This window comes from Adiantum capillus-veneris, chromosome 23 (assembly GCF_014529385.1).
Source record: "Adiantum capillus-veneris isolate H3 chromosome 23, ASM1452938v2, whole genome shotgun sequence".
Classification (NCBI taxonomy): domain Eukaryota; kingdom Viridiplantae; phylum Streptophyta; class Polypodiopsida; order Polypodiales; family Pteridaceae; genus Adiantum; species Adiantum capillus-veneris.
This window is the reverse complement of record NC_140953.1, coordinates 73,466,717-73,480,668: the sequence shown is the minus strand read 5'-3', so window position 1 is coordinate 73,480,668 and position 13,952 is coordinate 73,466,717. Positions and strand designations below refer to the sequence as shown.

The 13,952-nt window shown below is 43.0% G+C and overlaps 1 protein-coding gene across 1 annotated transcript in view; it reads right to left on the bottom strand.

The window, feature by feature from the left end:
- Positions 1–394: 394 nt before the first annotated feature.
- Positions 395–13,952, bottom strand: part of LPA1 (tetratricopeptide repeat (TPR)-containing protein) — a 108,738-nt gene continuing 95,180 nt past the window's right edge. Inside the window, exons 8-9 of the mRNA XM_086497226.1 lie at positions 8,378–8,474; positions 395–694 (exon numbers count right to left, since the gene is read on the bottom strand). Coding sequence (XP_086353352.1) covers positions 620–694; positions 8,378–8,474 — 172 coding nt within the window. The 3' untranslated portion in view covers positions 395–619. The remainder of the gene's footprint in view (positions 695–8,377; positions 8,475–13,952) is intronic.

Below are 13,952 nucleotides of genomic sequence, written 5' to 3'. Positions count from 1 at the left end.
TCTCTCTCTCTCTCTCTCTCTCTGTGTGGATAGATATTTAAGGTCTCTTGGGATGGTTTCTTACGGCGTTAAAATTCTTTTCTTCTTGTTCTTATCTCTCTCTCTCTCTCTCTCTCTCTCTCTCTCTCTCTCTCTCTATTTTCCTCTCCCTCTCTTTCCCTGTTTTCCTCTCTCTCTCTCTCTCTCTCTCTCTCTCTCTCTCTCTCTCTCTCTCTCTCATTGGCCGATTGGTTCGTGGGGCATGGCCCTTTCTTGATGCACATAGCGAAGATACTCTCATCTTATTGGGATTGGAATATGCCACATGATAGCATTTTTCATTCCCGATAGTGGTAAGAGGGAAAGATACATCAACTTATGTGACAATAAATTGCACCATCAATGCGACTACATGAAGAGCATAATAAAAAAATATAGGGACTAAATTACATTAGTGTTATGTACAGGCACCACCCTCTATTAACAAACTGAAGCCATAACCTTGCTGCTGCCAAAACTGGTTTCTTGCCACCACACGCAAAACCCTAAGCTGACAGAAGCATTGTCAACGCCGAGAAAGAAATAATTACATAAGAGTCTGCCAACTCCTGACGCCTATGCCAATGCTGCTTCAATGACTTCATTTTTCAAGTTTGCTCACCAAGGTATCTAAATCAGGAAGGTCCTTTACAAGCTCCTCCCAATCAGGCATGCCCTGCAAGGCATAGTCTTCATGTCAAGAAAGCAATGACAAGCAAAAAGAACAAGCATAAAGAATGTTAAAGAATTTAAGGTTGCCTGCCCAAAGGTAAAGAAGTGTATTTGTAAGGGTGTATGTGGGCGCGAGATAAGGGAGGGAGGGGACGGGAGGGCGGGGGGTAATGATGGGATGATAAAGAAATGAGTGCAAAGACAAAGAGAAGGGCCTTGGTTTTTTCAATTTCAAGATTTAGCATTAAAGAGCAAACAATGATATGAAGGTGTCCACTTAAACCCATCATTCCATTATCTCCAAAGCTGCAAAAACACAACCAAACACTCTGGCTTTTGCAACTGGCAGGCCAAAAAACCAATGAGAGAGCACCACATGCCTATGTTTTTGAAGTTGATCATGCAACGTGTTCTCAGATGCACTTGCACTTCTAACTACAAGAAAGACATCTGCAAAACAATCTCACCTAGAGCTCGTTTACAAATCTTGTGGTGATACAATTACCCATCACTAACTAGGACACACAGAGCTTGCAATATAAATGGCTTTGTACCAAGCTATGAATGCGCTTGTGCTAAAAACTTCAAACATAGAATAGGTATTAAACTCTTCAGAATAACACTTGAGTAAAACCCAAATACGCTTATCCTAGTATATGGCAGTATCACTAATTAGAGATACTTTGATACACAATATCTTGTTTTACTGATGATTTGCTGCGTGCCTGTTTCTTCAATATCGAGCCCCTACCATAGACATAATAAAATACAGACCTTGATCGTAAAATCAATTACTGAGGCTGTTGCCATGGTTTTCAACATCTCAATGTGACCCATAACCAAGAGATTCGGTCATTTATAGCTACTTTTTTTTTTTTTTGCCATGAGGGTTCTGGTCTGTCGCTGCCCCTAACCACTACGACCATGCTCGTCCTTGATAGAGCAGCAGGTAGTAACGATCTTGGCCCAACATCGTAGCTAGTCACCACATCTCTAGACTCTCTAGCAGCAGCTCCAAGGGAGACCATCACACCACCTCTGACATGCTGCATCTTGCAACTCCACACCTCTCAAGAATCGGAATAGACAGCCTAACCTGGAGATAAGGCTTTGGGAGACGTGCTACCACCTGCCTCTACTTATTCACTTGTTAGTTTCCATTATTAGCATCTACTCTTTTAACTCAGATTTTTGTCAAGAGCAGCAGATCATAAATGTGATAAAGATCAGGTATCACACTAGTCCAAACGCTCCTTCCTTGCCCAGTTGTGCTACTGCTTAGTCCTTTGGTTAGCTTAGAGAAAGTTCCTTCAGCTTTACACACTTTTGTTTTGGTAAATCAATTTTGGAGTACTAGTGGGAAACCTCGAAATGAGGAAAACCCACAAAGTATATCATATACAAGAAAAGCCCAAGTTCACATCTGAGAGAAGGCCATACAATGATGGGTCAATCTCTTGTAAAGACAAACAACCATAAAGAGACTGATGCAAATATTTTCTGAAAAAGGAAAAGGCCTGAATTGGCGACTCACCAAAAGCAAACCAACTACCAAATCATCCACATAGCCCAGTACGGGAGCCAACAAAAAAAAAAAAAAAACAGTCTATATATTCTTAGAGAAGGAGCTAGAATGCAAAACCGCCAAAAATGTTTCCCAAAAGACATAGAAGGGAAACGAGCTCGAAGAAGCCCTGCTATATGATCCAGCAAATTGCAAGAGGCAGTACAATTCCATAATAGATGAGGAACCGTTTCAATAGAGACACCACAAACCGAACAAAGAGAATGTCACATGGTGCCTTGCCAGAGAAGACCCAAGTGGAAGAGCTGCACGCAAGCAGCACCATAGAAAAAGCCGACATTTTACAAGCATCTTACTGCTCCAGATCATCTTGAGTCGTTTCCTCCACCATGGCAAAGGCTTATAGAAGCATTTGCTATATGCTATTTGCATAATCCTAATCCCAATGTACAGGAACGAGGAAAGAGTAAACTGAATGCACAAAAATTCAAGGCAGAGACAAAATGATCATGCGCCCGATATAGGCTCCACAATCTTTCCGATTCATCCAGAGGAAGAATAGGGTCAAAAGGTGCCATCAAATTCTGAATCTTTCACCATAAAGGACGATAACGATAGACAAAGGCTGACAAGGCAGATGTATCTGATAGTTCCAAGAGCAAGGAGAAGGTCAATGTAACCTCCACTGTGGTGATTGAGGAACTGTCTCACATAGATGATATTTTGTGTGCCACTATGTCTCTTATGGATATACCTAGATGAATCCAGGATAAGCCCAGATTCACCCTTGAAGGAAAGTGCAAGGTATAGGCCCACGGTAGTCACCCACAAGTCAGCTCCATGCATAGCATTGATGGATACACCTAGATGAATCCAGGATAAGCCCATATTCACCCTTGCAGGAAAGTGCAAGGTATAGACCCATGGTGGTCACCCACAAGACAATGTAACCATCAGCTCCATCATGCCACTATGTCTCTTATGGATGCCCATGTTTATCATGCACAGGACATCCATATCACCAAGGGTGATGTCATTGAAGCCTTGCTGTCTATGAGTGATGGCTTATCCCAACCTTAGATAGTGGACTCAGGTGCCTCTTTCCATTTGACTCCATCTCGAGAGTGTTTTGCCACTTTTGATGCAGGCAGTTATGGTGAGGTTTATCTTGGAAATAATCATGCTTGCACGATTGATAGAATACGCAAAACTCATGTGGCACTTGATAATGGGCAATGAGTTGTTTTGCATGATGTCAGATATGTTCGTGGCATCAAGAAGAGTCTGCTCTTTGTTGGACAGCTTGATATGCACGGTTACAACATCATTTTTAGTGGTGGTACTTGGAAGCTCACAAAAGGTGCTATGCAAATTGTGAAAGGCACAAAGAAGGGGACACTTTATTTCTTGCATTGCAAAACCTTGCCAAGCAAGTTTGTTGCTATAGATGAGATTGCCTCTCACTTGGAGCTTTGGCACAAAAGATTAGACCATATGAGCCAGAAAGGACTCGATGTTCTTTCCCTCATGTTGATACTAAGGGCTTAAAGCTTGATTTTTGTAATGAATGCCAATATAGAAAGCAAGTGAGAATTTCTTATTACTCCAGTGTCTCTCACAAATCTGATCGTCTTGATCTTGTACATCTTGATGTGTGTAGCATGCCCGTAAAGAGCATGGGTGGTGTTGCATATTTTGTTTCCTTTGTTGATGACTTCTCCAAGAAAATATGGGTTTATTTGCTCAAGAATAAAGTGACACGTTTGCTTACTTTAATTGCCAGAGGTCCAAAGTACCTCCATTTGAGCTCTCTGTATAGGCGTCATCTTCTTGAAAATTTTCTCCAAGAGGTTCACGATCTCTGAAGTATCAGTTATACTCCAAACATGAAAGACCCGATTAGTGCATTAAGCGGATCCCAAACACGTTGAAGTTTTGCAAGCTTCTCCAACTTCTTGGAAGAAAGAGACGCAAGTATCAGTTATACTCCAAACATGAAAGACCGGATTATTGCATTAAGCGGATCCTAAACACGTCGAAGCTTTGCAAGCTTCTCCAACTCCTTGGAAGAAAGAGACGCATCCGTAGGAGCATTTGGGTGCTCAATCTCATCGTGCACCATCAAGCTAAGGTCATAGGTCTCCAATACCACCTCCATAAGCACCTTATGGTCCTGGTAGTTGGTGGCATCTAGCTTTTCATCCTATAGAAACATCGGCAACACATGAACCTTCCTCTCAAGTAACTCCTCAAACTCGTCGCTATGACTAGCCTTTCGCAAACACTCCAAATATCATAAATTGTGTCGATGTAGTCTTATTCTTCTTCTATGTCCCCATCATGAGAGCTCTCCGCAACTTCCTTCTTCTTCGGTGCCATCGTCAAGTCACTCCAAGGTTACAAAGCAATCCTTCATAGACACATACAAACCGGGTCAAGTAACCTCCCGTCAAAGCCTCCCGTCAAACGGATCTCCAAACTCCTTAGCAAGGGCAGGTGCACCGGCTGAAATTGATCCAAAATCAGTCCCCCTCAGCTGCACAAAACACTAACAAGGTGGCTGAAAACAAGGTTGGATCAGTACGTACATACGGATTCTTTCCATACCGTACATACGATCTGTATAGATACGAACGTATGAAAAGGATCCATACGGATTTTTATTTTTTTTATGTCCTTGCAAAAAGAAAAAAAAAACGTGGCCAAATGTTAACACCTTGGATCTACGAGGGTTTTTTAGCCTTTTAAAGGCTTTGGAAACAAAACCTGCGACACTATTAAAATTTCACAAAGCTTTGAGAAAGGGGTTTTACAAGATGGCGAGCAAGTTTTTTAGAGAGAAGAAAAAAACGAGCAGATCATGCAACTCAAGATCATGTATTCAAGATTGGATCTTGGATTTTGGTAACAAACTTGCATTACTAAAGTTATTTTAGAGCAGATCATGTAACTCTCTCTCTCTCTCTCTCTCTCTCTCTCTCTCTCTCTCTCTCTCTCTCTCTCTCTCTCTCTCTCTAGTAAGGATATGACCTCTACCCATATCAATCCACCAAGGAAAATGCTCAAGCTCCTAGAGGTGATGAATGGCTGATGGATACATGCATCCCTCGCCGCTGTCGGCATTAGTCCAAGAATGTGCAAGCACATGCATAGCTGCTACAATCTGGCTCATGCTCAAAGGACGAGCAAAGTATCTGCAACAGGAAGGATAATAGCATTCGCAAAATCCTGCTTTATTTTAATATCTTTATGTCACTGGGCCCCCATCGGACGGGGTCCCCATAAGTTGGTAGGACTTCTTCTTTTGTTACTTGTTCTTCTTAGGGTTTAGGCCCGTCGATCGGCATCTGCAAGTTGGCTCCCTTCTTCAGGGCTTTGACACGTCAGCAGTTTGTGACAAAGCTACTAATCTAGGCTCATTCGACATTGACTATTATCGCTAGCCTGCAAGAAAAAGTACTTGGCGTACATGTCCCAATAAAAAAGAACATGCCCATTAGCCTAAAAAAAGGTCCATCGTGTCAAACTCTAAAGCCCTTTGCACTTATATATGGTTCTAATATGCAATGCTTTTGCCGCTTAGATATGCACATTTTTTTGCCCATTTAATGCAAGGCAAGAATTATAAGGAAAACCAAGCTTCAGTTGATGAGGAAAGGGATTTTACATGAGAGGATAGAAGACCTTAGTTATCTATGGTAGCACTATTCTATTGGGCCAAAGACTAGTGGCACATTTTTGGGCACACCTAAACATGCCAGGTCCTCTCACTTTGTCACAAGAGCATGTAAAGCTTGAGCATAGAGAAAATAATATGGGAGAGCATGTTTATGCTATTGATCATTAGGTTTCTCAGTTCTACAAGGTTGTTACGTCTACTTCTCCATTGAAAGCAACATCGGTTCCAAGATTTCACCAGTATTTATCAAATAGGATCTCAAAGACAACATCCATCACTAGGCAATTGTTGTTTATATCGTTAGATTCCTTCTATTGCAAACCAACATTACAAATTCCCTTAGTCAATCTCGAGAAGTAATGCAAGTTTGTGAGCTTCTATTACAGTATGATGGATAGATTGCTTTTGAGAAGCTACCACAATGTGATGATTCAAGCATGTCTGGCATGGAACAACGAGTTGATTGGCATTCTGGGACAAAATATGTGACTTACAGTAGTGACTTATTTATAGGTGTAGTACGCTTTAGTAAGTGTTGCGGCCACTTCCAGAGTGTTAATGTAGATTGTAGCTACATCCCTAGGAGCAAGTTTCCCAATGAAACTCAATGGAGAGGTCGATTGGCTCGAGCCCCTTAAAAGGCTTGATTGGTCCAGAGTTTGCCAAATTGGTTTGTGTCCATTGTTGTCAAATGCTAGAATGCATTAGTGCATGTATTGCACACATCTATTGTTGCATTCCATTGGAGAAAAACATTGTCAGTAGACATGCAATTCATCCAGATTATCACAAACATCGCATAGTTTTGGGTATAAGTAGAATTGATGACAAGGTGATCTCTGATACTTTGCTTGAATCGGTAGCTTTCCAACCTTTGACAATTACAACGCAACTGGAGAGGTCAACAACAGAAGATATAGTGATGGATAAGCTTATGCATCTTAGCTCTTCTGTAGACCGTTGGGACAAGAAGAGTTTCCTAGTTTTCTTGATACTGTGACTCCACTATCTAACAAGAGTTGAGTGCAACAAATCTTGGGAATTGTCATAAAAGCAAAGGGTATTACATCAATGGGTAAATCCGTTGCACTCCCATCAATTTATCAAGGGTGTTTGCTCATATTCGCTTGGAAATTGGCTTCGCTCGGTTTTCTTTGCTCGTTAGTTTGAAAGCCCTTGAGAAAGTCATCGCGAGGCAAAGGAAATCACAGGTGACACACATATACTCTCTCTCTCTCTCTCTCTCTCTCTCTCTCTCTCTCTCTCTCTCTCTCTCTCGTCGGATAGATCTTTAAGGTCTCTTGGGATAGTTTCCTACGGCGTTAAATTTCTCTTCTCCTTCTCCTCCTCCTCCTCCTCTCTCTCTCTCTCTCTCTCTCTCTCTCTCTCTCTCTCTCTCTCTCTCTCTCTCTCTCTCTCTCTCTCTCTCTCTCTCTCTCTCTCTCTCGTCGGATAGATCTTTAAGGTCTCTTGGGATAGTTTCCTACGGCGTTAAATTTCTCTTTCTCCTCCTCCTCCTCCTCCTCTCTCTCTCTCTCTCTCTCTCTCTCTCTCTCTCTCTCTCTCTCTCTCTCTCTCTCTCTCTCTCTCTCTCTCTCTCTCTCTCTCTCTCTGTTGCATAGATCTTTAAGGTCTCTTGGGATAGTTTCCTACGGCGTTAAATTTCTCTTCTTCTCCTCCTCCTCCTCCTCCTCCTCCTCCTCCTCTCTCTCTCTCTCTCTCTCTCTCTCTCTCTCTCTCTCCTTCTCTCTCTCTCTCTCTCTCTCTCTCTCTCTCTCTCTCTCTCTCTCTCTCTCTCTCTCTCTCTCTCTCTCTCTCTCTCTCTCTCTCTCTCTCTCTCTCTCTCTCTCTCTCTCGCCAAGTCAATTCTAATTTCTTTCTTGCTGCCTGTAGGTGCTAGGAGCCATCGTGCCGCAGGGTACCAATCCATATTGGGCAATGCGCACCAATGTCATCAAAATCATCAACACACCAGGGCAAAAGGGTTCCGGCACGAATGAATGGTCTTGCAAATATTGCAATTTCTCACTAACCAGTATCATTACGCACGTCGTCAAGCACTTGACTGGTATTGGAACAACAAACGATTGTAAAGGGTGCAAGAAAGTGCCACAAGATGTCAAGGATCAGCGGATGATAGGGTGGGTGACAAATCAGAAGGAAGGCAGCACACGCAGGATGCCCTCCATGATGCTCTTCTTGGGGGTTCATAGCATCTCCTGCACCATCTAAGTCGCCTTCTTCTTCTAACAGGAAGAGGGCTCACATCATGGAGGAGGGGGGGCGCAAGGGGGGGGGGGGGGGGGGGGGGGGGGGGGGAGAGAGAGAGAGACATTTGGCAAGATTATAATCAAGACAAACTAGGGTGCATGACTGCCATTTAAGAGCCTACTCAAACAGTCAATGCATTGAAACCTTTCACCTCTACTTGTTGATGTAACACCAGAATTTAAGTAATATCATCAACCAGAATAGTAGGTTACCTTTCCAGATTTTCGCACGCGGCCATCTAAGCGCAAAACAATATAGACCTCTGATCCTGGCTCAACACCTTCTACCTCTTGTTGTTCTCGAACCCATCTGCATGACCAAAATAAAAAATTCTAAGCAAGACTAATTGGCACAACTAGCCTTTTAATTATTGAATAAATTGAAGTTACCAACCAGTTTTTGATACTTACACCATAATTCATACCAAGTTTTCTATCTCAACGGGTCTCTGCACTTCATCTCATCTCCAAACAAGATAACACGTGATATCAAACATTGATGAAAACTTTTGTGATGCTTTTCTGCACCTCGGAGTTGATGTGTTCATAAAGTAATCTGATTACTTAGTGTCCAAGGATCAAATATACAGCTTTGGCTTTTTATTCCATTCGCAAGATTTGCAATGACACAGATGGCAGCTACAACTTGTCCCAAAGAACTAGAGAACAGGACAACATCCGTTCATTTTTATCATACCACATGTCCTGCATCAATTCTATTTGGTAGGGTCTTTTATCAAGTCTACCCTTCTGACAATTAACTAAAATTTTTGGCATTCAAAATGCTAATCCATTTCTTTCAAGTGTTAATAGACCAATGGCCACATTAAACCTGGGAAAGGTTATGCCCAAATCCCTCACTATGTACCTAATTGAACCATTTTGGCGGTACGAGTCTTCAAATTTGCTCGAAGAGCTTGTTTGGTGTTCTTCGTCCAATGCCAGCATTGGTCTTCCTTGTCCTCGCCAATTCCCCCTTGCTCTTCGACCTCCTCCCCTACACGACAGCTCACTCAATTCCCCTCTCCCCCATGCTTGCTTCCCCAATTCCCTGCAGTGCTACCATGTTTCCCCCGCGCCCTCGTGTTTTTCCTTTTGTCCTCCCCCCATTCCCCATCTCAGTTATCTGCGGTGTGCATATGCGCACATGTTAATTAAGGGGCCGGCTTCTATAACATCTCCGATCCAAAGTAGAAGGGGATGAAGAAACTACCACACTCAAAAGGTGTTGGATTATCTCTCTCTCAACCCTCAGCAACGATTGCCCTCGCTTAAACCCTCGACCAACTTCCCTCTACATCACCAGCACTTGCATTTTCATCCATCGCACTCTAGCAAGCCAGGGGCTTCCTTAATTTAACAAAAGAAGAAGGAAAAAAAAAAGTTACGGAAAACTCTGCAATTTTGATGATATAATCCAAGGTCTTCACACTACCTCACTTGTCCTTAGATACCATGAAAAGGGCTCCATAGCCACTCTCAAATATGCACATATCTGGATCAAAACCAAATCAAATCAAGACCATTTTAGAACAACACAAAAGTTCAAGAAGAAAATCAATGGAAAACATGGGGAGATATTTTCACATTGTTATGTACAACATAGGGCTTGCTGCCAGACCCTAGAGTCAAAGAGGAGCGCAGAAGAGAGCTCTACTCAACATAGCTCTTATCACCTAAATAAATTTGAAAAGGAGTCAGGTAGGGCACCATGTTGATGGCCTTCTCGATGAAACACACATTCTCCAATCAAGACTACATACATGCACCTCTTCTCCCAAAACCCCCACCGTACACCAATACCGTCTCCTCCTCCAAAAATCAAGGTCACTCACGATCTCAGCTAAAAACTTTAGTTTTCTTATTTTAAAAGCACTATCATTTTTTCGAGTGTTCACACTCCTATGTACAAAGACAACAAAAACCGCTCATCCATGCAGCTGCCATGCATACATAGAGACAGCGGGCACACACCGCTAATGTAAACTTTCTACAAGCAAGCCATCCCAAAACACCTGAAACAGGGGCCTAGAACATTAGAACATCGTTCCAAGACAGTCCGCTGACCCTCAGAATCAGCAAATGTGTTGAGCCACATCATAGCATGAAGGGAGTTCCAAGAGCACTGCAGCTATTTTACACCCAACACCAGAATGTTTGGCTGAAAATCTTACTGTCATTTCTGATCATTGGTAAATTCTAGCCAGTTTCTGGATTGTTTGGGGAGGCACTGGGGAAACCTGACAGTTCCTTGCATTGAGAGCCCACAGAAGGTTCATGCCTTGTGCTCAAAGGCCCATCAAAACATTCTCACTGCCCACAAGAATGCAAGCCTTTTCTGAATCTGTAGTCTCTCAATCCTTCACTTTAGCTGTCATACTTTCAAGGTCTCAAGACTCCAACACTCAAGAGTCAACTGTCCCTCTTGCTCTCATCATCTCATCTAATTTTGGAGTTCCATCCTCACATCTCTCTTCTTCCATTCTCTAAAGCCGCAACTCTCCCCCCCCCCCCCAAACCAACGATCGCTGTCAAATTCAATTCATTTAACCTCTCCTATATCCTCTCTATCTATATTTCAAGAGTAATGACTCAATCCCTTTCCTCCATTCTCTCTACCTCTCAATTTCCGAGTTCTCTCTCCTCTCCTTCTTTTTTCCATCATGGCATACTCTGTTCCCGTTGTTGGAGCTGCAAAAAGGCGAGATGGAGAATTATCAGCGATCGCCTGTCTTCAATAGAGTAACTTGCAAATGCTTTCCAAGACTGCATCTAACAGGATGTACCCTTTCACACAATGGGAGATAGTGTAGGAGGAGCAGCCAATGGAAAGAGAGGATGCATATAGAGGTGCTCCAACAGCTATCAAGCCAGAGCCCCCAAAGCTTGATCCACAGATGAGGTATGAGATTACCGCGTAAACATGCGGTTAGAGATTATCAGATACAATATGCTTACAGCTTACATGACAAAACGACTAGCTGCTTTGACCAAAGATCTTTGAGTTAAGTACAACAACAGGTTGAGGGCCCATGTGCACCATACAAAAGGACATTACAAAAAGATGTAGTGTAGACTTGCTATTACGACCCAAAGACTAGGAAAGCCTTTGGATATTCGCTCGGCACCTTTATTAGCTGGTTCATAGGACCTCCACAATCGATCAGCTCCATTCAAGTAGATAGGATGCCCATACATTACCCTATGCATAACTGATTGTACAAGCGCAAACCGTTGACCAAGACATTTTGTCAGTATCAATAATCAAACAATTTTAGCACGTACCAAAAGAGTAATATGATGGTGGTCTTGTACCCAAAATCACATAGCATGATGTGTGTGTGCATGTGCATACCTAACCCTTTTGTTTTTGCAGCTACAAAATATGAGGATTTTAACTAATGGTAGCTTAACACAATTATTTAGGGATATCCAATCTCAAATTAAAGAGTCAAGACACGCTTTTATCAACGCTTGGCACACCCCATGGTAAGAACCTATAAAAGAGACTCGTGGAACATAGTTATGGGAAATGGGAAGATGCGAACAAAATTAGTGACGGTTATGGAAACAGAAACAGACAAAATTTGAAGTTTCAGGGACATTTCAGGCCATTTTTTGGTATCCGTTCCACCTTCCCGTTTCAAATCTCTGTTCCGTGTTTGAGACATGAGTATCCGTATCACGGAATGGCATTTCATGACCGTTGCCGTTCCCTAATCCGCATTCCGACTTCCAATTCTGGGTAACTATGACCACATTATGTCACAAAAATAAAGCGTAAACTGACTTTTAATTGTATTTCAAATACTCAAGAGAACTAGAGAGAGAGAGAGAGAGAGAGAGAGAGAGAGAGAGAGAGAGAGAGAGAGAGAAATAGCTTGACACTTCATTAGGGACCACAAGATGGGCTGGTCCCCCCCCCCATAAAGAGATTATCTTTATTACTAAGGGAGAACCTTTACAAGCAAAGGAACGGGGCAATAGCCCGTCCTCTATTCTTTCTTTTCTGCTTCTGATTGAAGAATGCGAAAGCTACTCTCTGAATACGGAGAGGATTTTCCCTCTGCTATGAGATTTTGGGAAGCTCTCGAAAACGAGAGTCTATCTTCCACAAAACTCAACGGAAGCTCTCGAAAATGAGAGTCTACCTTCCGCTAACTGTGTCCTTTTATGCATAATCATCCCTGCAACAAAAACAAGGGAGGAACACGCAAAATGCACACACACATGCTTGCTGTAATTTTCTGCACATAACCTGAAAATGTTATCTGAGCACCTTCCAAAGCCGAAATAGAGACCTTTTTCGCGATGAAATCGCACCAAACTTTGTGTACGCATAGTGTAGGTAGAGAAGAACTAGTTTCTATGTGTACTTTGCTGAAATTCACCCTAGAAGAGATGATTAAGGGCTGAAAACAGAGAATTTACAGCCACCACACTCTACGCAGAGAGTGCCTGCTGCAACTTCTTACGATGAAACTTCACCAAAAGCTGGCTATGGCAGTGTAACAAGGAACAGGGGGAACACGGCCCAAACATTCCGAAACGGCGTTCCAGACGAGTCGGAGATGGGAACGGAACGCCGTTCCGGAACGGGGTGTAACCGGAACGGTCTTCCGACGGTGTTCCGGAATGGGGGGAACGAGGCGAAACATGAGGCGGAACAGGCAAAAGTAGGCATTTGGGAAAAAAAAGTGGCTTTTGGGGGCAGATTTGGGGCTGTTTTGGGAACATATTTGGTGCAGTTGTAAGGCAGGTTAGCGGGCAAATTTGGAGGCAGTTTTGGGATTGTTTAGAAGTTTATTTAGGACTAAGCTGAATAGGGGTAATTCAAGCCCCCTCCTCCTCCCCGTTCCCGTCCCGTTCCGAACCCTCCCATTCCCGTTCCCGTTCCCGTTTTCGTTCCGGGTAACTTTGGGCTATGCCTATGAGAACCCTTGTTCTAGACAATGGGAGCACGAGGCCACCACATATGTCTAGAACAAGGGTTCCAATGCGTAGAGCATACTCACAATATGGGGGGGTAGAAGCACTGCCGACACTGAGAAATGGGGGAGGGGGGACTCTTATCAAGCCAGCAAGAAGAGGGGGCGCCAGGCAGGGAGAGGGTGAGAGTGAGAGTGAGAGGGTTAGTTTTGGATTCGTAAGTGTGCCACTTGGCACACTTACTTAATAACTTAAAAACCCTTCAATTTTCACTCTTAAAAGTTCACAAACTATTAATGAAATGTGCAAATTGAACCACAATTGCACACATAGATCCAACCAATGAAAATGTTAGCTGCTCCCTAGCGCAATGTCGTAGTGGCACTGCTCTGGCATTACCTGTTCGCACTTGTCCGGCCATTTGGTCCAGCATAAACATTATAAAAAGAAATACTTTGACTAACTTATCCTAAGGCCGTAATATAATTCAGGCTTTAGGGTTACTTTTCTAAGGACCCCATCTCATTCCTGTGCTTGCACTGATGCATGTATGTTTCTAAGCCTGAAATCTGAGGCTACTATCTTTTGGTCCCCAATGAAGTGTCAAGCTTTTCCTCTCTCTCTCTCTCTCTCTCTCTCTCTCTCTCTCTCTCTCTCTCTCTCTCTCTCTAATTCTTTAAAGTACTTGAAATAAAATAAAAAGTCAGTTTACGCTTCCAAATTTTTGTGACACGTTAGCTGGCTGCTTATCCCCAAAAGGTACAAGCTGATTCGAAAAGATTTCTCGCGAGAAATCTAGTCCAAATCAAAGGGCGGGTAGCCCTGCAGGTGCGAGAACTCGAGGGCTTGCTTTTGATGC